The 22,626-nt window shown below is 39.7% G+C and overlaps 1 protein-coding gene across 1 annotated transcript in view; it reads left to right on the top strand.

Moving 5' to 3' along the window:
* LOC103766564 (protein Daple) overlaps positions 1–22,626 on the top strand; it is a 92,060-nt gene that overhangs the window by 52,857 nt on the left and 16,577 nt on the right. Inside the window, exons 5-14 of the mRNA XM_029964181.1 lie at positions 98–181; positions 1,437–1,577; positions 2,271–2,455; positions 3,029–3,110; positions 3,526–3,684; positions 10,096–10,242; positions 12,567–12,711; positions 15,856–16,037; positions 19,543–19,680; positions 21,125–22,195. Of these exons, the coding sequence (XP_029820041.1) occupies positions 98–181; positions 1,437–1,577; positions 2,271–2,455; positions 3,029–3,110; positions 3,526–3,684; positions 10,096–10,242; positions 12,567–12,711; positions 15,856–16,037; positions 19,543–19,680; positions 21,125–22,195 (2,334 nt within the window). The remainder of the gene's footprint in view (positions 1–97; positions 182–1,436; positions 1,578–2,270; positions 2,456–3,028; positions 3,111–3,525; positions 3,685–10,095; positions 10,243–12,566; positions 12,712–15,855; positions 16,038–19,542; positions 19,681–21,124; positions 22,196–22,626) is intronic.

Below are 22,626 nucleotides of genomic sequence, written 5' to 3'. Positions count from 1 at the left end.
AGTTTGTGTTTGTTTTTTTTTTTTTAATTTCAATGAAAATGATGCAGTAAGTTTTAGGATATATAGTGCTATTTCAGGGTATGCTTTCTTTTAACAGTGTGAAAGAAAAGAAGAGTTTATTGAAAGAATAAAACAACTGGATATTGAAACCCAAGCTGCCATTGTGTCACACATACAAGAGGTGGGATTCTTAGTATTGTCTGTTTTGTATCTTTCCCTTCTTTGATTTAACAGGATATTTTGCTATGAAACTTTAATGCTTGGAATTTCATAATGGATTCATGAACTTCCCAAAAAAGGAAGATTGAGTATGTTACTGCTGTCAGATTATAAGAAGAAGATGATAAGTGCTGGGAACATTACTTGGCTCAGTGATCTTTTAAAGAGATGCAGTGGTAAATGAAATGCCTTGCTTGCCACTTATAGGCTATGTAGAAGGAATTGTTGTAAGGATACATGTGTAATATTTACAAAAACCACGTGTGTCTTAGGAGCCGCAGTGCCTCTTGCATGATGGTGTAAGCACTTGGTCCCCAAGCCTTGGGGTAGGTGAGACACAGGCTCCCCCGTGACTTGCTTCAGACAGTGACCTCTGAGCTTAGATGGTCTTGACAAGTGTACTCTACAGCTGAAAGTGGACATACACTCTTTTTAAAAAGAAGCTTGATCCAATGACAAACAGGTTTCTGTAGAAGGAAAAGAATACAAGTAGGTGTTAGGAGCCATCTTACTTTGGAGAACCAAAGGACATCCATGTGGAAGCACCCCCTCGCTGGGAATGGACACTGACTGCAGCCAGGTGTCAATGCATTCAGGAACTTTATTCTTAGCACTTAACAAAATAGTTCATTAAAAGAAATCATGATGAACTAAGCACATGGTTATGACAAAAGCAGGAACAGTCTTTAAGTGAGCTTGATAGACTTGCCTGATGTTTCTGCTAAATGATTTCAGAGGAAATCAGTTTAGGTAAGGTAGCAGATAAAAGGTACACTGCTAGCAGCAACCAGAGACATTTCTGCTAAATGCAGCTCCTCCCAGCTGTATCAACTATAAATTGCAAATTTATTGAAAGCAGGGATTCTACTCAGTGACACATCAGCCTAACTGTTCAGTGTGGGATCAGTCCCTTCCCTGTGATGACCACCTCAGGGTCAGTAAGACAGTTGCATACTTCTAATATGCAAGCACACATGCTATTGATCATAATATTTGTCTGATCGCTTTTAAAAATCAGACTTAATAATTATAAAAAAATCTAAATACCAAAAATTACTGGGTCGTGTTACAGTTAAGGTATTTGCAGCCTAGGTATGGTGAAATGTGATATGATTTTTAATTTATCAGTAGAAGAACCTGAGGGATGCAGCATATAGAGTAAACAAATTTACAAATCAACCAGTGAAAAGACACACTTTTTTGTTCCTCCTACCTAGGTGACTCACAACCAGGAGAACGTCTTTGACTTGCAGTGGCTGGAGCTCCCAGATATGGCCCCAGAAGAACTAGAGTCCCTCTCCAGGAATATGGTTTTCCACCTCAAGAGGCTCATTGATGAGAGGGATGAATGCACAGAAGTACGATGGCTTATCTTTCCCATATAGAGCCCACGAGATGCAGCAGATTCCCTTCTTTTATGTCTTGTTTGTACAGGTTTCTATTTCTTCTGCACCTTTCTACTACACCTCTGAAAATCTGTAGAAGTGTTTTGACTTTTCCATTGATTCTTGTGTAAACACTAAGATGTGGTGAAATGATTGATGAAGGGGAGCAGTGCAGTCTCTCCATGAAGTGGAGAGACCAAATGTCTCCACGTGTCTGTTCAGTCATTAATCTTCTAGTGCTTGCTAGTCTCTCCACTGGTATCTACCATCATGGGCTCCACTGTCTTCTCTAGGCTTTTTGATTCATCAGTTCCTTTCCCTTCAGATTTCTGGAGGAGCCTTCTTCCCTCCTTTAGCCTTTTAATTTTCTGTCATGCTTTTGACTGTGATTTTGTTAGTTAAAACTGTTAGTTGTTACAGGTTTTTATGAATTCTTCAAGAAAAGCAGACTTATTTTGAGCATTGGAAAGGGAATGTTTTAGTGGACTGAGCATAGTGGAGATTCCTTTCCTTCTTTGTGTAACCTTCACTCCTGGCTATCACTTGAATACTGTATAATGCCAGACTAATAATATTCTAAATTTATAAATAATTTCTAGATATTTTTAAAACAATGTATAAATACACTGTTATCTCTTGACACTACATAATCTTCTGTATTTCCAGGTCATTGTAGATCTCACTCAAGAGAGAGATTATCTACAGTCTCAGCAACCACCAAGCCCTCTGAAAGCACCAAGTCCAGATTCTTCACCAAACCCAGCCAACCCTCTTTCCAGTGAAGACAAGCAACACCTCACAGTTGAGCTGGCAGACACGAAGGCTAAATTGAGAAGAATCCGGCAGGAGCTGTGAGTCACCAGTGATTTGTGCTTCTAGGGAGACTTCTATATAGAGTCTTATGCATCCTGAAAATGCAGGTGCCTCTCAGCTTCAATACACTGGCCTTCACAGAAGCTCTCAGAATCACATCCTTTAAATCTTTTATTCATAGCAGTAGGAAGCTTGTATGTGTGTTCCATCTTTTCTTTTTTCTTAATTGGTCTTTAAACAGAGAGTGATGGCTACCTCCATTCTTCTTTTTGTGTCATCTCTTCCCCCCTTCAAAATGCCAACTGCTAGCTCTACTTTCTCAGTTCTAGTGGAAAGTCCAGAGGCCAGTGGAGCTAGCTATGACAGCAGTAGCACCAACGAGATTTAAACAGAGGAACTTACTATAAAATTAGAGTTGCAAACTCAGATCCATGATATACATATGGAATCATAAGGAAATGATGACGCTGTCATGACAAAGAAGCTTTGTGTTCAGAATATGCTGGGAGATTTTTTATCTTCCTCTACAGATTCCTAGCAGGCTCCATATAATGAATATTGTTTTAGGAAAGAAAAACAACTACTTACTAAGATTTTTCTAATCTTTTCAGGGAGGAGAAGTCTGAGCAGCTTGCAGATTCTAAACATGAAGTTGAGCAGCTCACCCTAGAGCTGCAAAAAGTAAAACAGGAGGTAAGATGGATGCTGTTTAATAAAGTCCCATTTCAGTGTGAGGCTAAAAATACTACTATGCTGATTTTTTTAATGAAGAAATCAAGGTACTCCAGCAAGCTGTTTGATGATTATGGCTATGGCATAGCAGTGCTATGCTTTCCACTTAACTGTTGAGAGCAGTCTCATCTGCTCACCTTGCAAATAGCCTAGTAATGCCTGAAGCTCATGCAGCATCAGGCATTAGTAATGTCAGAGGTCCAATAGGCTGAAGAACCTCTCTGTCTTGTAGAGCATTTACTGGTAGTAGGAGAATTCTCTTATTCCTTAACGAGGAGAACTGTTTGTCTACACTTAGTAGGTAAATGCAAAAAGTTACAGTTTAAAATACATGTTTACAAGATTTTTCTCCCTGTTTGTTCCTCACTTCTCACAGAATGTCCACCTTGCCTCAGATGCTCGCTCTGCCCGAGCGTACAGAGATGAGCTTGACTCTCTGAGAGAGAGGGCAAACCGTGTGGAGAGACTTGAGATGGAACTGGTTCGGTGCAAAGAGAAACTTCATGATGTGGATTTTTACAAAGCTCGCATGGAGGCAAGTGAAAATTAGGAGAAAGATTTGCTGAGTAATCCTTAATGTTTGGCTTTTGTTGTGTTACTATTCCTGTGTCATTTGTTATTGAGCTGACCATAGCAGAACATCAGAGCAAGTAGAAATTTCATAACATACATCACACCTGTTGACTGAGCAACATTAAAACTTCTTTCAGTAGAGGAAGGACTTGGTGCACACAAAACAAATACTCATTAGTTTTAAAGAACTGCTTAGTTCAGCATTATGTGGCTAAACAAGATAGACCTTTTTGTGGATGCTTTTTCTAGAGAGTCCAGATCTTTAGCTTAGCTTTAGGTAAATTCCCTGTGTTTCAGAGTTGTTCCTTTGACCAACATTTTAAATGTCATGTATAAATTAGCTAAATGGATGTCTGGGTGCTTTTCCTTAGGGGATTTGTAACAGATGCAATTGTTGTTAAAATGGCATTTTTAAGGATTATCTCAGATGACAAATGCTAGCCACCCCTTTTTGCAACTGTTGCTTGGGGTAGAAGGGAGAGAAAATTTGGGTCTTCCCTAGTGCCATGAGTGGGGTATGTCAATGAGAAATGTATGGCTTTGTTCCAATAGTAATGTCACTTACTCAACTTAGTCACCTGCAGCTATGCCCATTCTGGAATTATTAACTGAATTAGCTTGGAAAGGACCTTGGAGGTCATCTAGCCCAATTTATTGCTTACAGCATGGCTGTAATTTAGGTCAAACTGCTCTTACTTTCTGTTCTTTCAGTTCTTTGAGACATTCACACCAAAACCCTCAATAATACACATACATAGCACTTCAGCCAAAGTGAAATAAATATCCAGACTTGCTGAACAAATGGAGGTTCAGTAATTGACAGCCTCTCTATAAAATTAGATAAAATCCTAGGTCTGAGGGAGAAGAGTGATGTTACCAGGCCTCTGGCTGAGAACACAGACCTTATTTTTCTGCTCTATAAACTCTACTTTGTAGATGGTTTTTTTCTTTTCCCTCTCTAACCCAAGGGTCCAGCTAGCTGCTGCTTCTTATGAATAGGTTCACTAAAATGAATGGTTATTAAATGTAGTAAATAGACTACGAAAGCCTGTCTTGCCTCTCGGTAATTCCCAGTTTACATTAAGGGGGTATGAAGCCCTGTCTCTCTCTGTTTTCCTCCCTCGAGCTGGCAAATAAGTCCTGGCACACCAGCTATCAGCGTGCCATCCTGGCTCTTACCTTTTGACTGTGCACTGGAGATACCAAGCTTCTACCTGCTGCTCAGATAATTTAGCTGGAGCTAGGAGAGGGGCTTTTAGTGTCATCTTCGTCTGAGATCAGGGGAGTAGCTATTTGTGTTCTTGAGTTCTCAGCCTCCTTGCTTGTCCTAGAGCCAGTGGATTCATGCACTGCTGTCTGCATGCTGATCTTGCTTAGCACAGTGTTCAGTAAAGAGTCCTTCAGTTTCAAATTCTTCCAGCTTTCCTCGCTCCCTTTTCTACCCTGTCCGTTTTTGGTGAAACTATTGAACATCAGAGGTGAGGCCTGGCTCTCCAGGAATACCTCCCTTGGAATACTGTTGTGGTTTAACCCCAGCTGGCAACCAAGCCCCACACAGGCACGCATTCACTACCCCACCAGTAGGATCAGGGAGAGAATTGGAAGGGTAAAAGCCAGAAAACTCAGGGTTGAGATAAAGGCAATTTAATATGGAAAGCAAAATCTGCACACATGAGCAAAGAAAAACAGGGAATTAATCTACTGCTTCCCACAGGCAGGCAGGTGTTCAGCCATCTCCAGAAGAGCAGGGCCTATCACACATAACGGTTACTTAGGAAGACAAACACCATCACTGCAAATGTCTCCCTCATTCTTCCACCCATTTTATATACTGAACGTGTTGTCATATGGTCTGGAATATCCCTTTGGTCAGTTTGGGTCAGCTGTCCCAGCTATGTCTCCTCTCAACCTCCCATGCACCCCCTACTTCCTTGCCAGCGTGGCAGTACAAAAAGCAGAAAAGGCCTTGGCTTTGTGTAAACCCTACTCAGCAATAACAAAAACATCTCTCTATTGTCAACTCTGTGTTCAGCACAAATCCAAAACACAGCCCCATACTAGCCACTGTGAAGAAAAGTAGCTCTAGCCCAGCCAAAACCAATACAAATACAGCTGTGAGACAAAGAATATTTCCCATTAATATGGCACATTTCTAATTTGGAGCCACAGGGTGGCCTCTAGCAAAAGTTGTTGCTATTGTAGAGGCTGAGCTTTTCTAACATGCAAGAGGATTGCCCAACTGTCTGCAGGGTGCTCTGTGGTCTAGAATAGCCAGTGAGTTTCACATTCTCACCACGCCCTCTTCCATCACTGATGAAGTTTTGACACAGCCATGGACTGCCAGCATTGAGCAGTGGCAACAGCAGGCAAACTCCATTGATCTCAGGCTGATGCATGCAGAGGATTTCACAGGGCATGATTCTGTTTTTTTATGGTCATGGAGTAGCACAAAGGCTGTGCATGGTAGCCAGTGTCCAACTTTCCATGGCCCCTCAGTTTTATGTTGAATCTGTCTCAAGTCCTCTGCTCCTCCAAAAGAAGGATGAATGGCTGGGGTCAGTACAGTGTCTGCTTAGATTTGTTCAGGAATGTAACATGGTAAAGATTTCTACCACTAGACAGTACAGTACTGATTCATCTCATGGCATTTACTGATTGCTGCTGCCTTCCTAACCTCTAACTTTTAAGACCTGAATCATGCAGAGCACAGCAGTGAAAATGTAGTTGTATACAGCATCAGCCACTTTTCTACAGTGATGTGATACCTTAGGGCTCAGAGGGTCTTGATAAGGTTGTTAATAAGCAGTGCCAAATCAGTAAGTGAGAAGACAAAGTGGGTTTACTGTTGTGCATCAATGCAGAAAGCTATTAAATGAGCATTTAAAATGTTTTTTCCTTCCTGCTATTGCAGGAGAAGTGCAAAAGATTCAAGTCAAGGTTTATGTCAGTGTAATACTTTTAGGAGTGTGTGTTGTTTTCCTGCTCTGTCTGTCTTGACAGATTGTTCAGGAATAACATTTTAGTTGGACCATCATTCAAGGAACGTGGAGATGAACATGCTCTGGAGCCTTCCTGCTGGGGTGGCTTAATGAGGTCACAACTGTGAATGTTAAGGAGCAGGCTTAACACAGGGCCTCCTCCAAGGGAGTGCTTCTCTGCAGTGTAAAGCTCCCTTCTGGCATTCCTCTCCATTGAACCTTGTGCTGCTACAGGAGATTAGATTATTTTCTAAAACCAGTTGCCTTGCCCTATCTTCCTACTTCTCACCATAATCAAGTTTCTATGCAGGATGATGTGAGGAATCTCTGTGAATTAAAAAACAAACAAACAAACAAAAAAACCCACAAAACAAAAGCAAAAGCATCACTTGTATGTTTTCATATGACTGTTGAAGGCAATGTTTGATTGTCACAAGATGTTAACTGTCAGGGCTTAGTAGAGACAGCTTCTGAACTGCCTCAAGTCAGGGGTTGAACTAGGTCTGGATGCATGTGCAAATTCTCTATTTTCAGATTTAAACAATCTCATTGCTTCTGTAGTTTCTGAAAATGTTTTCCAGTAGCAACACACTCTGATTGTGCAACTGCTTACCTCCAGGTAATTGTAACCATCTGAATGCACAATGCACATTCTTAAAGCTATTTCAAGTTACAGTTGATAGGGCATCAAACCACAATATGTAATTTATTTTAAAAACTGGAAAAGCAGAATTATATTCAGTGTATTAAAAAAAATCCACAGCTGAATTGGTTTTGTTGCTGATTTAAAAATGAACTTAGAGTTACAAAATAATGTTGGTGAATTTGTTAATTAAATTAAAAATAAACCTTAATTCCAGCAGAAGCAGTACCACGACCACTACCTGCTGATAGTCTTAACAAGTGTGATTTGTAGCCAGATACATTTTTAGGTCAACTGTGTTATCCCAGCAACTTCTGGGAGTTGTTAGGTGCTGACATGTTTTAGTTAGGACAGCTTTACTTTCCAGGCCTTGAGCTGTAACTCTACAAAGCTCCCATGGACTAATTATTTAAATTATATGGACTTTTCGATATTTAGACAACCTCAGATCATGGTGATCTGTGAGTGAGCAATGTTAAACTCGTCATAGTAGGCATTTCCACCGGGTTACTAATTTAAGATTTCATCAGAACTGCTTTGAACTGGCATGACTGCCCATCCTGGGTGCTCAGTGGGAAGTGCTTCAGTCTTCCATATACTGCAGCTCCCACTGATGTGTGGGTTGTACCAGAGCCTGGATATGTATATGTACTTGGCACGTGGCTTGACTCTTGATGAGACAATAAAATGACTGGTTCTTCCTTGGTAGGCAATTTTATGGGTAGTTCTGAGGTCATGGTTTTGAGGTCAGACACCACCTTACTTCTTAGGGCTGTGGTCCAGATTGAGTGTGATGATCTAGCAAAGTAAACTCTTGGCACATTGCTGTTTCATTAGAGGTATTCTGACAGCTTGCATAACACCCAGCAGTTTCTGTGCCATGTGCTTCCTCTGGTCTGTCATCTGTTTGGTGTCAGCCTTTTAAGTTTGCCCACCCTGAAGTGACCCAGGGTCACTTTAGATCAGACTTGGCCCAAAATGCAGGTTCTGTAACATTAGTGTTTCAGTATTGTTGTTATTTTAGTTACTTGCATAGTCAGACATTTTAATTGAAGATGAACCTCTTCACAAGCACTAACATATTTGTCCTTTAAATGCTACTGTAGTAGGGAAACCTTTTCCATTCATGATTTGCAGTTTGGTAGCTGACCCACTGAGAGATTAAGGGTAGTGTGGTTCTGCATAAGGTAGACTTTCTACATTATGCTGTATACAATCAAGGTGCAACAAAAAACTAAGATTACTAGCTATGAAAGGTTTTTAAATCATAGCCTCCTGTGGTATCAAAAGGCAGGGGAAGTGACTGTCATCAGACACTGTTAACTTGTTCTTTACATCTGTCCTTTTCCTTTTTCTTGGTTGTTTTTTTTTTGTTTGTTTGTTTTTATAACAGAGCCTCAAAAATCTTCTTAAGGTTGATTCTATCCCAAAAAATGAGAAGGTACTTGCTGACTAAGCAGCAAAAGTGATTTGCTCATGCCTGATGATCTTTGAGGAATCTACTTGGTTTGGATGTTTGTGGTCTGAGAGAGCAGACGTGAACACTGGTGTCAGCAGAGACATTACATTTTGAATGTAATTACTTTTCCAGGAACAAACTTGTCAAGTGTTTTGTCTCTTTGTACATTTTATGCTTTTGCATATTTCATTGGAGTAGCAAAAGGGATAGGTAGAGGAGGGAGTGAATGACAAAAGGAAGTTTCTTTAGAGAATGAAATAATCTGCTTTTTGCCCGGTTGTAACTCTTCTTGGGAAAAATTCTTACTGTATCCATTTAATCTTTTAAATGCCGGTGTGTTCCTGCCATAGAACATTTGTCTTGGACTCAATACTTATCTGAGAATCAACAAAAATAAAAGCTAGCCGTGGAGTATTGTAGTTTGAAATAAGATGTATTTGATACATGTATTTAAAACATGACCAAGAATACATGGTGGGATCTTCCGCTTTGGACATTTCATGTTTCCAGAGATAAGATACTTGAATGCACAGAGTTTCATTTGTTGTTTGCAAGGAAACTTTAGAGTGCGATATAATTAACTTCTTTCCAATGCTGTGACTGCAGTAAAATAATAAATCAAACTTTTGCTGAGTAAAACCATATCCAAAAGCTCTAATGAGTAAGCAACATGGCTTGTGCAGTTAATGCTCATGTGTTTAGCAGGGAAATGGCAGGGAGTGTTAAATATAAAACAACTTCCTCTGTTCAAGTGAACTAAAATTCTGTTCATGAGAGGGAGGAACCTTATTCAGACATTTACACGGAAGTGTACTGAAACAGGAATGTGGATGTTGTATGTATTGATGGATAGTGTTCCCCAACGTGTTTTGAGTACACTGTAGCATCCCTTGAAAGTAAATAATTTATTTTGAAGCAGAGTAAACAGGGGACTACAATAAGTTGGCTAAACAGTTGGTACTGTAACAGTGGAATTGGAATTGAATAGCTACTCTTCTCTGTCTTAAATCTCTTTGGTGCACCTCTTGATCTAGCCTCATATAAAGCAAAAGGAACTCCATTAAACTTCTAAAATTCAGGAAAAAAACCAACAAGAAATATTAGATTTACCTGCATTAATGGCCCACAGTTAATGAAACATGCTATCATCTCCCATTACAATATCAGGTAAAAATCTTTATGAAACAGAGAAACATGTCAGATTTCTTTCTTGTGTTTTGCAATGTCAGTTTATGAAAATCACTTAGTTATGAAAATTAAGTAAGAAATTAACGTTGTTGCTTTTTTCCCTAGGAATTAAGAGAGGATAACATTGTATTAATTGAAACAAAGGCCATGCTAGAAGAACAGCTAACATTGGCAAGAGCTCGTGGTGATAAACTGCATGAATTAGAGAAGGAAAATTTGCAGTTGAAATCCAAACTTCATGATGTAGAGCTGGTATGCACTTTCTTTTTCATTATGCTAAGTTTTGAACTTCTGTTTTTATGCTAGGTTACAGAATCAAGTCACAGAAACCGGTGGGGACAGGCAAATAAATCAGCAGTGCTTTTAAAGAGTTTTTTAGGTTAGACTTGTGTACGTGAATTCTTGAAATATTTCAATGTTAACAGTGTAAAAAGTGCCAGTGCTACTTTGCGTGAGACTGAATTTAATTTTATGCCGGAAGGTACATCAGAATTTTAAAATACAGATTGCTTTTGTATGTATTGATAATGGAGATACTAAAATCTGTTAGTTAAGTAGAAATCTCTTAGATGTAGGAAATGAACTCTACTGTAGTAAATGATCTTTCTCGTTGGAAACAAAATCCCCAGCCATTACAGAGTCTTTCTGAACACACTACCAAGTGTCAAAGACCCAAAATTCCAAAATCTCTTTCTGTGTAAATCAGAGATATGACTTATTGCTTCATGACAAAGAAAAGTAAGAAGTGGGAGATTATTGTCTACAAAGAAAAGTAACATTGGATTTTATAATGCCACTAGAAGTAGTAAATACTTTTTCATCTCTTGTATTTTAGTTAAGTCCTTCTCTCTCCTTACAAAGATGTTGAGGATGCTGTGTGGGGTTAATGTTATAATCCCAATGGACTTCAGTTACAAGTGGTGTCCTTCAGGGGTCCATACTGAGACCAGTGTTATTTAATATCTTCTTTAATGGTTTAGATAAAGGGATCGAGTGCACTGTCAGCAGATTTGCAGATGACACCAAGCTGAGTGGTGCAGTTCACTCTCCTGAAGGACAGGATGCCATCCAGAGGGACCTGGACAAGCTTGAGAAGTAGGCCATGGGAATCTCATGCAGTTTAACAAGACCAAGTGCAAGGTGCTGCACCTGGGTCGGGGCAACCCCCAATATCGGTCCAGGCTGTGGGATAAAGGGCTAGAGAGCAGCCCTGCTGAGAAGGGTGCTGGTGGATGAGAGGGTGGACATGAGCTTGCCATGTGCACTTGCAGCCCAGAAAGCCAAATTTGTCCTGGGCTGCATCAAAAGCAGTGAGGCCAGCAGGTCAAGGGAGGGGGTTCTTCCTTCTGGTGAGACCCCACCTGGAGTGCTGCATCCAGCTCTGGATCCAGCAGCACAGGAAGGACATGGACGTGTTGGAACAAATCCAGGGAAGGGACACCAAGTTGATTAGAGGGATGAAGCACTTCTGTGAGGGAAGACTGGGGGAGTTGGGCTTGTTCAGCCTAGAGAAACAAAGGCTCCAGAGTTACCTAACTATGACCTCTAGTACCTGAAGGGAGCCTACAAGAAAGAGGGAGAGGGACTTTTTAAAAGGTCATATAGTGACAGGGCAAGGGGGAATGGCTTCAAACTGAAAGAGAGTAGGTTTAGATTACATGTTAGGAAGAAATCCTTTACTGTGAGAGTGATGAGGCACCAGAATAGGTTACCCAGAGAAGTTGTGCATACCCTATCCCTAAAAGTGCTCAAGACCAGGTTGGATGGGTCTTCAAACTAGTGTGGTCTAGTGGGAGTTGTCCCTTCCCATGGCAGGGGGGGTTGGAATAAGATGATCTTTAAGGTCCCTTCCATCCCAAGCCATTCTATGATGTTATGATTCAGGGCATTAAAAGGCTCATGTTACACTCAGCTTTTCCAAAGTGGATGAAGATTTTGAACAATGCTTTTCTGAGTGACTTGATGAATTTTTGTGTAATGCTATCTGAAAATTTGGGAACAATTTTCCCTTGAAGTGGGAGGCATCACTTCAGCTCTCACAAATGTGAACGGCCCAAATAGTTCACAAGAAGCAACAATAGATTCATTCTCCAGGTCTGTTTCCTGGAGTTAAAACTCAAATTATGAGGCAGATGTTACTTGCCAGTCCATATGACTGCATCCAAATTTGATGTGATGAGTTGAAGCTCAGGAGAATTCAAGGTTCTATCTGCAGAGTTTCCAGGATGTCAGTGCATGATGCTACATGTTTTTGAAGAGCTTAGCTCTGGAGACAGCTTGAACCCAGCCTGCCTTACTAGTCCTGGCTTGTACTGGCCCTGTCATCACCTGGTAGGTTCTCATTGCCATCACTCTCCCTGACTTTAAACAGGGCCACTTGGGTGCCTCTGCTCTACATTCTGTGGCATATATAGTAGCCCATAGCAAACATTTAATGCTGTACATGTATTTCAGTATAAAAATACAATGTTTTAGGAGATTCTTCTACCCTCAGTGTATGTTGTGCAAGTAGCTGTTAACCCAGAGTCTTACAGATAAGCTGAACACGCATTTTCATTCATGTGTGTCTTGCACAGGACCGGGACACGGACAAGAAGAGAATTGAAGAGCTGCTGGAGGAGAACATGGTCTTGGAGATTGCACAGAAACAGAGCATGAACGAGTCTGCACACCTAGGCTGGGAACTAGAACAACTGTCTAAAAGCACAGATCTTGCAGATAGTGAGTACCAGCTGGGGCAGCTGTTGTGTTTGTGGTCTGTTTCAGAATAGACAGGTTGGTTTACTGAAGGTGGGATCAGAAGTTGAGTCCAAGGTTGGAGAACTTCCCTCATTCAGCCACTTGACTTTGATCGTAGTTTTCTGCAACTTCTGAAACATACTCCTCTACTTTATTTTATTTTCTTTTGATGAAAGCATCAAAATATTTTCCTTTTTGTTCATCCCTGAGAGAGTAACTTTTAAGTAAAATAACAATTTAAAAAAAATAAAGCTTTGTAAATGACACAGCAGAAATGTCACACTGGATATTTCTAACTGAATGGTTGGGAGGAGTCTGTGATCTTTAGTATTCTTTAGTACAATTAGTACAGACAATTAACTGGTCTTTAAGTCCCAGGAAGTAGTGTATGCTGAAGTCATTTATTTTTACTAGATATTGAAAAATGTGTACAGTTAAAATAACTGGCTGATTTTTTTCTTTGAATGGTTGATTTGATTTCCGTAACTATCACAAACATAACTAATTCTTTCTTCACTAGACAGGTTTTACCATTGGTTTCTGTGTTTAACATTCATTCTGTCTATTATAGCTGCCTAAATAACAATGCTAAATGGACCTTGGGGAATACAAGCTATTTCCCCTTAATTCAATATGCAGCTTTTATTGAGTACTCACCTTACTTCTACTAAGACTTGCATGTTTGGCTTTGTGTACCAGGAACAGTTTAACTTGAAGACAAAGGAATAAATTAGAGTAAGGAGATGTTAAGTTTTCAGTAAAACTGTCTAGAATAGTTTTATTTTGTAAAACAACTGAGTGTGTGCCTGACACCAATTCTTAAATCTTGCTGTCTAGGATCCTAATTCTCTTCACTAAGATTAATGGCTAGTTAATTGTTACTTCTAAATAATAATCTTGCAAAGCAGGTTATATTAGCCTGAGAAGAGAATGGCACTCTATTGCTCCTTATATGTAATCAAGGATATTGCTTATTGTATTAGTCAGGGGGACAAAAACACAGTTCTCTCAAAGCTTACAGATTTTGTTAAAGAGTATTTCAGGAAAACGTAAAAATATTAAATTTTCTGGCCTGTTTAAAATACCAAGTTTTGCCCTCTTCCTGATTTGGTTTCACTAGTGATGTAATAGAAGGATGCTAGTTTTATTTTGTTACCTCTTATTTATTAATGTCTGTCAAACATAACTTTCAAAATTTGCTCGAGGGATTTAAAAAACATGAAAAAGATGAGGTTCCTTCACAGCACTGGAGCTTCAGAAACTCTGATTAACCAAAGAAAAAGAATAAGAGGAACTGAGAACATAAGTAGACTTTTATACTCAGTAGAAAAAAAAAAGTAGTGAAGGAAGCCCAAATTTTAAAAAAACAAAACTCATTAAACTTTGAGCTTTTAAATTATTTCAGGGAAATGCCTGTTCTACTTTTACAGTAATTCTCCTTAAGAAGCTCCATTTCAATGCATGTTGCTGTTCTGAATGCAACTTGTTTGTAGAAATATAGCCAGACTTGAAAGCCCTTTTGGAAAATCTCCTGTTCTTGGATTTCAAGTTGAGTCTGCAAGGATGACAGGTAGCAGAAGATTTTACTGGATTGTTTGGAATATTTTATTCAAAATAATTTAAAAAATAAGTATGGGAAAAAGTAATTTAGATGGACTTTGCTTCAGAACAGAACTTAACTGGAGTATTTAGTTAATGTTTACTATTTGAGTCTTCACTTGACCAAAATTCTCCAGTTGATGCTCTATAAGAGACAAATAGGATTTTACCATTTCAGAAATTTGCCAGTTTAAGGTGTTCAGTGTGCTGTATGTAATACTGCTGATTATTTAGGAGTCATTAATTTTCTTAGACTTAAAGACAATGTTAAAGTCAGTTTCATGTGAAATGTGGGTTTGAGGTGATGGGCAGCAATTATTCCATGGGAAACAGAAGTTTACTCTTGTAATTATTCAAATGCTGAGCAGAGAAATAAACAGAACAGTGAGGCTTGGGTGGTGGATTTTAAGGCTGAGAGGTACTGAGACTTTTGATCTACAAACATTTAGAGTAGAATAACATCTCTGTTGTAAAACTTGCATAAATTTTGTCAGTTCTGAAATTTCGACTTCAGACACCTCTCTGATCAGCATTCTGTTGGATGTCCTGTACCTGGATACCTGATACTAAATTATCTTCCCTGATTCAGCATATTTTTGATGAAGTAGCTGTGAAGATAAGCAATGGAATTCTCCTTTTGTAAGAATTTTTCTGTGACTAAATATGACTGAATATCTGAGTTTTCACTAGCTCTTTTCCAAAGGTGGACAACAAAGATGGTGAAGGGCCTTGAGGCAAAGCTGTATGAGGAGCAGCTGAGGGCACTTGGTCTGTTCAACCTGGAGGAGACTGAGGAGAGACCTCATTGTACTCTACAACTTTCTCGTGAGGGGAAGAGGAGGGGTGTCTCTGGTGACCAGTGACAGCACTGAGGGAATGGCCTGAAGTTCTTTCAGGGGAGGTTTAGGGTGGCTATTAGAAAGAGGTTCTTCACCCAGAGGGTGGTTGGGCACTGGAACAGGCTCCCCAGGGAAGTGGTGACAGCACCAAGCCTGACAGAGTTCAAGAAGTGTTTGGACAATGCTCTCGGGCACATGGTGTGACTCTTGAGGATGGTCCTGTGCAGGGCCAGGAGTTGGACTCAGTGATCCTTGTGGGTCCCTTCCAACTCAGCATATTCCGTGATTCTGTGATCTTCCTGTTTCAGCAAACACTTTGCAGTGGTTTACTTTTTACCTCAGTTTATTTTCTCTGATGAAAGTATGAGTTGGTATCAAAGTATATTTTGCTACTAACACACTGCTAACATGACTAAAGAAAATTTAAGAAGAGTTAGGAAAGTAAGTAACTTTATAGATGGCTGTCTGTTCAGATGGTTGTCTGTTCAGATACTACCCTATTTATTAGAAGTCTTAATGGTTATCTGTGAAAATGGGTTCTGTTTTTAACAAAGTGTTTATTTAGCAGTCAAGTTGAAATTAGAATAATCTGACTGCAGTAATCTTCCTACAAGTGAATCTTACACACCTCGGAAGGAGATGTTTGTGAATTGATTAGTGCCACCTTCTGATTCTCATGTTTTAACAGCCAGAAAGTCCTTTGTGTTTGAGTTGAATGAATGTGCTTCGAGTCGCATACTGAAGCTAGAGAAGGATAATCAGAGCTTGCAGAACACAATCCAAGAGCTGAGAGATGCATCCCTGACCTCCAGAGAGAGCAGCCTAAAGTTTGTGGAACTGGAAAAGGAAAATCAACAGCTTAGCAAAAAGGTAATTTGCTCACAGGAACAGAGCTCTTCGGTTTTTAAACGCAGTGCACGAAGGGCTGCACAGCATTCCTGAATGATGAGGGATTGCAGGGAAATCACCCATGTTCCCCATAAGACTGAGCATTTTTTTGGGCCCATCTATTTAAGCGCATTCTAATGCAATTAAGTTTTAATATTTGTATTCTGTTGCCTTCTACTCCACTGCCTACTTACCTACATCATTGTAAGCATAAGTGTTTTTTGGTGCCTGTTTGCCCTGTCAGATTGTACTGTTGTGTCCCATTTTGTTGTCTTATGGCAGTCACTATTAGGCAAGAAATCTGTGGTCACATTGAACTATTTTTGGTTTTTGAAAGTTTTAATAATATTTCCATGTGAGGCAAATAAATCACACAGGTGAATTCAGGTTATTATTTTTTAAATGTCTTTCTTGCTGTCCAGAGTCCTGCATCAGCTTTTTCTTTGTCTTGTCCTTTTGGCTGTTATAAATTCTCTCATGCGTGTCTCTCTCTCTGCAAAGATCTTGTTTCTTCTAGTCTTTGTAACATGCTGGTCATCACTTTGTAAATTTACTTATATATATGTGTGTTGCACTCTGTTATTAACTGTGATTACATTTAGCTCAAAAGCCAGCTCAGTGCTTGTCCTTGTGAAATGCACTGCTCAGTTCACCTCCAGCTACTAGCCTTATTTATGTCTGACCAGTAACTTGAGTCCTCAAATATGATTAATTGAGCCATGTGCTGCTGAGGAAAGAGAATGCTTGCTACTCTAAGTATAAAACAATTTTCATGTCAAATTTTTCCACATTCCACACAATTTGATAAACTATCCAGAATATAAGGCTCATTTCTCCTTTTCCCATTACTGCTGTAACCTGTGTGTGTGAGACATTGATGCAAAGATTTCTGTTCTGTTTGGCTTACCTATGAACTAACTGAATGCTTTAAAGGACAAGGGGAGAAATGCTGGTTGTGGATTACCTGATTGTAACAAACAGAGTGCCCATTTCTCTGCCAGAGAAAACAGGTATCCCTCACTGGATCATTCCATCTTCTGGAGAGATTCATTTGCCAAGTAGAGACCAGTTCTGCTTCTTGTCATTCCTTTGTGAACAAGGAAAACTGCACAAGTTCAGTTCACTGTAATCTTCTTTCCACACTTCCATTTATGACCTGTTGGGTATAAGTAATTTGATCCTGCTCTGATTTACATGCTTAAAATTTGAGACTGAGGCATAGAAGGCACTCAGCAGATACCTGTGGTGTACAGCAATGTAAGTCACTTGAACAACTGTGATCAACCTTTGGCTTTGCCCCAGGCAGATTCCTGTGGGCACCTCCCGTTATGGCACTGTATTGGTGCCAACAGTTGTGATTCCAGAATTAGTCTGATGTTTTTGATGATGATGAATGCATTGACATGGTGGGGTCACCTACAGGTCTGGCAGTTCTGTAAGACAAAAACCAGTAGTGGGGAATGCCTGTGTGGTGAAAAGAGGACACCACATATATCAAACCAATTAAGAAAAAAATAGCAGGTAAAAATACTGTTGTTAAGAGAAAGTAAAATGCTTGAAATCTTCACCAGAAAAACACAGAATATGATAGGAGCTGCTGACTGAATACCACAGGCCAGTCAAGTTGAAGGACTTCACCTCCCATTCAGGAAAATTTTGGAAAAAAAATTGGTAGACAGCATTCTGTCTGTGCAAGACAATGAGTGTCAGTTTACAGAGACCTGATACATCATATGTAAAATAATCTTGATTTGAGATGTTTGAATTTGTTTTAATCTTGCCTTTCTCAAATATGTTTTTTACTTCTCTCACACGTGTATCCTCTCAATTAGAGGGTACCCATGTCCACAGCAGGGTGTGCAAAGGGGAGAGGGAAAATAATAGGCAAAGTCTCTGCGATTCATTGCAAAATGGTTACTACAGTAGGCAGGGGAAAGTATAACAGTTCTTGAGGACTGTTAAAGTCAAGTATGTATAAGTCAGAGGACAAAAGATAAAGAAGTGTTTTTCTTAAATGTTGTGGGCCCTTGGGGTTTTTTTTGCAATTTTCCTGAGATACCCATAGTAAAATCTTGCCTCCCTAAAGTCATTTAACTGGGCTGAGACTTCATCCACTCTCTGGGACTTCCAAAAGTTTTTGTTCGAGTATGGTTGTCTGTCAACTGATCTAGTGCTTAGAAGCATCATGTTGCCAAAATAGGATTATTCAGGTAGTACAATAGGAGATGTTATGAAGGAAAAGTCACATATATCTTTTTTTCCTTTCTTGCAAGGTTTTCAGAGGAGCTAATAATAGAAAACCTTCCTTTTGGGCACAGTCAAGTAGTAGCAGTCCAAGTACCCGTCTGTTTTCTCTGCCTTTCTGACTTACTGAAATAAGCTGTAAACAGTAATGTCTTACTTGCCTCCAGTTTTCTGGGAAGTGCAAATGAAGATTACCTATTGCTGAGCTACTGAGTTTGTTCCAGCTTTCTCTGTACAGCTCCTTTGAGACCCATGAACCTCAGCATGGTTACATTTCTAACTGTTAAGCCCTCCTTATCTCCAATCTGGGCAGCCCCTGCTTGTTTAAACACTTCCTATAATGAGGCGCGTGTTGACATAGGCAGAGCCCAGCCTCCAGCTATTTCCCACTTTTAAGTTATGTCTAATACCTCTTTCACTGACATTTTCACTGTTGACAGAATTCGTAATACCAACACAAAAATGAGCTGATACTTGTGCAGAGCTGTAGGTGCTCACAATACTTTACAAGCTTAAAAAGGAGCACTTCCTGACTTGGGGAGCCTAGCCTAGCTCTCTGAGCCTCTGGGTTCTACATACTGAAGATTTACTGCTTTTCAGTTCTTCGTGCATTATGAGTGCAACTTTAAAAAGGAGCGAGTATGAAAACATCATTCACTGTAGGACTGGAGCCTTATTCACAGATCATTCAAATCCAGCATTGTCACCCACTGGGGAAAAGAGGGCCGACAGAACACAGGGAGAGGGAAGGTAAACTTGGTAACTCCAGTGCTTTACTGCTTTTCCTCCATTACTGTTTTAGGTTGGTGTTTTGGTTTTTTTAATGCTGTTGCTCACTGAAGTGGCCTAATAACTTTCTCTGCATTCACTGATAGAGTAAGACCATCAGTAATGGAGAGGGTAGGAGGAGGCAAGACCCTCAGAAAGGTGAGTACCAGAATCTTAATCACTGCTGACAGGAGCACAACAGAGCATTCAGGCAGACAGGTGAACAAAGCATTTTTTACTGCTATACCTTATATGTTCTGATCTTAATAGGCATGAAGGAGATTCTAGGCACTGTGAGAAAAACAAAACAGTCCCTTTCCTCCTCTGAGACTGGCAAGCTGCAAAAGGGAAGGATTTAATCTTTTAGCCATAGTCCCCATCTCATATCTCTCTGGTCTTCAAAATAACTGAAAAGTGCGAACAGTCCTTGTGTCAAACTGTGGATGATGTGGTTTTCTGTGTTCTCTCCACACAGATTGAGAAGTTGCAAAATCAAATTGAAAAAGAGAAGCAAAGTAATCAAGATTTGGAAACCTTGAGTGAGGAGCTGATAAAAGATAAAGAGCAGCTACAAGTCGTCATGGAGACTCTAAAAGCTGACAAAGACAGACAGGTGCAAATTTCACAAATATAATTTAACAGCATATGCTCAGTAGTGGTAATTTAGTGATGTCATTTAGAGCATGAGGTTCTCTCAGGGAGATAGAGCAATTTGAGAACTATTAAGTGCAGGTTGAACTCGTTCAAATATAGGTTAAAGGCTTCTTCAAGTGAAAAGGCCCAGCATGTTTTGCTAATTACTGCTCTTGTTACCATAAGGGAATCTGTCCTATTTATAAGGACAGATCTTCCCTCTTTGAGGAAAAAAGCCCCTGGATCTTACTAAATGGAATACCAGCTGGTTTTAGGATGTGCAAATAAATCCCCATTTTATTGCAGAAGATTGGTCTTTTGCCAGCTGTATGACCTGATCAGTTCAGTTGAGGTTTTTTAACCAGGCAGCCTTTTTTGCCCTGTTTAAAAAAGATGCTGAGAAAGCATTTATGTCTTCTGGATTGATATTTTAAATACCCCTCAGTTTTTGCTGCTGTGCTGCAGTTCATGTGCAATGCCTGGAAACTCTCTTGTTACAGGTTTGTGCAAGGTATCATCTGTATTAATTTGACTAATGAAGAAAACACAGACACAGATCATTAGAGACTGGTCTGAATATTCTCAACCTGTATTAAAATTTACTCTAAGTTTTTGTGAGGTGAAGATTAAATAGAAAAATGTCTTATTCGTGTAGTGCTTTTCATCTTGAGGGATTCTTACCCAGACTTTTCCCTGGGAAACTTCACTTTGCCAACAAGGTCTTACATTTCAGTTAAAACAAGTATAAACTCTCTGTGGCAAGAATTAATAAATGCCTCGAAGGTAGGGCAGAAAGTAAAACCAGAAATATCCTCAATTGTCGGAAAGGGGCAGATTTGGATTTTTTCAAGTGTAAGTACTTTTGATTTCTGTGACTGTTGTCTGGTATAAGAATCGAATACGAATTGCAGTCTAAATTACAGTTGCATTAGCTGAAACTTGACCAGTGGGATAAATGTACTGTCCTTACAGAAAGTGTGTCCTTAATGACATCTGTAACTGCTCTACATTTTCAAGCATTCTGAGCTTTCTGACACTTTGTCAAAGATAATTTCAGTCTTCAGATCCCAAAGATGAAGGTAAACCTGGGCAGAAAGATAACCTTTATTAAGAATGATTTGTAAGAAAGCATGTTCTCCAAGTGTTCTTTGAAGGTTTTCTATCTCCTTTCTCCTTCTTCCTCAGCTGTCTTAGCTGGTAGCAGGAATATAGCACTATTTTCAATTTATGAAAATCATGGGTTACCAGAGGTAACAAGTTTTTTCAGTAGTTTGGGTTCTTGGTTATAGTCTGGGAAAACTGTTGAGAAATTTGTCTTGGATTAAATGGATATGGTTTTGTTAACAATCATATATCTTCTTTAGGACTAATTTGTACTGCATTTCTAAGGTAGATGAGTAACGTTTTCATGACTGTTTATGTAGATACAGGACCTTAAACAAGAAAATGATCACCTTAATCAAGTCGTCTTATCCCTGAGACAAAGATCACAAGTGAGCAGCGAGGCAAGAGTGAAAGATATTGAAAAAGAGAACAAAATCCTTCATGAAACAGTTACTGAGACAAGTAGCAAACTGAGCAAGCTGGAATTTGAGAAGAAACAGTTGCAAAAGGATTTTGACCAAGTTAGAGAAAAAGTGGAAAGAGTGGAAGAAATGGAAAAAGAACTCCACCGGCTGGAGAGGGAGAATGAACAGCTCACAAAGAAGGCAGCAGTGATGAAAATAGTGACAGAAAAAGTGGAAGTTCTTGAGCAGGAGAATGGGGATCTAGAAGTGGAAAATAGGAAGCTAAGAAAATCCTTGGACACACTGCAGAATATTTCCATCCGGCTTGGGGACCTGGAAAGGGACAACAAGCAATTGGATGAAGAAAATCTGGAGCTTAGAAGAGTGGTGGAGACCATGAGATTTACCAGCACAAAAATGGCACAAATAGAAGCAGAAAATAAAGACTTGGAGAGGGAGAAAGAGGACTTAAGAAAGAATGTGGAAATGTTAAAAGCAATGAACAAGAAGTCAGAGAGACTGGAGCTAAGCTATCAGAGTGTCAACTCTGAAAACCAGAGACTTCAGCAAATTGTGGAGAACAGCAATAAAAAGATCCAAGAGTTAGAAAAAGAAGTACAGGGAATGGAGAGTGAAAATCAGGTCCTCCAGAGAAACCTTGAGGAGCTAAAGGTTTCTGCCAAACGACTAGAGAGGTTAGAAAAGGAGAACAAAGCCCTAGAACAAGAAGTGTCTCAACTTGAGAAAGACAAAAAAATGCTAGAGAAAGAAACAAAACGGCTTTGGCAGCAAGTGGAGCTGAAAGATGCTATTTTGGATGATAGTACAGTAAAGTTGGCAGTTGCTGAGAAAGAAAACAAGACACTAGAAAAAGAAATTGCTCGATTCAGAGATTCATCTACTAAGCTGAAAGAATTTGAAAAGGACAATAAAGATCTCCTAAAGCAAGTGACAATTGATAAGAGAACACTAGCTACATTGAGAGAGGTAAGCAAAATAATTCTACTGGGTTGTATGATGCTATTTTTTTTTCAGCTCTGTGAGGTACCTGAGACATCTGTCCCATGGGAGATCTTCACAGCCTTAACAGCCATCACTGGATAGTGTTGCCTTGGGGAATGGAACGTGCCAAAAACTGCAATGTACTGCTTTGTGCCCACAACACAGTCTCAAAATGACATCTTTTTTCATGCAGAATAAGGTTTTAACACAGCTCCCAAGTGGTGTGTGTAAACCAAAGACTTTGGTACTTTCTCTAACCCTGTGACCACAAAATTGTTTGCTAACATGAGAGCTTCAGTAGGGGAGATTGAATCTCAAGCCTAGAAGTTAGAGCACTTGTTGAGGACCCATTGACATCCCTGTTCTGAGACAGACAAGAACCATCCCAGATGGCCAACCTAACCCTTTCAGTAACA

Source organism: Manacus vitellinus, unplaced genomic scaffold (assembly GCF_001715985.3).
Source record: "Manacus vitellinus isolate BGI_N305 unplaced genomic scaffold, ASM171598v3 scaffold_6_pilon, whole genome shotgun sequence".
Classification (NCBI taxonomy): Eukaryota; Metazoa; Chordata; class Aves; order Passeriformes; family Pipridae; genus Manacus; species Manacus vitellinus.
This window is presented reverse-complemented; position numbering and strand designations above follow the sequence as displayed.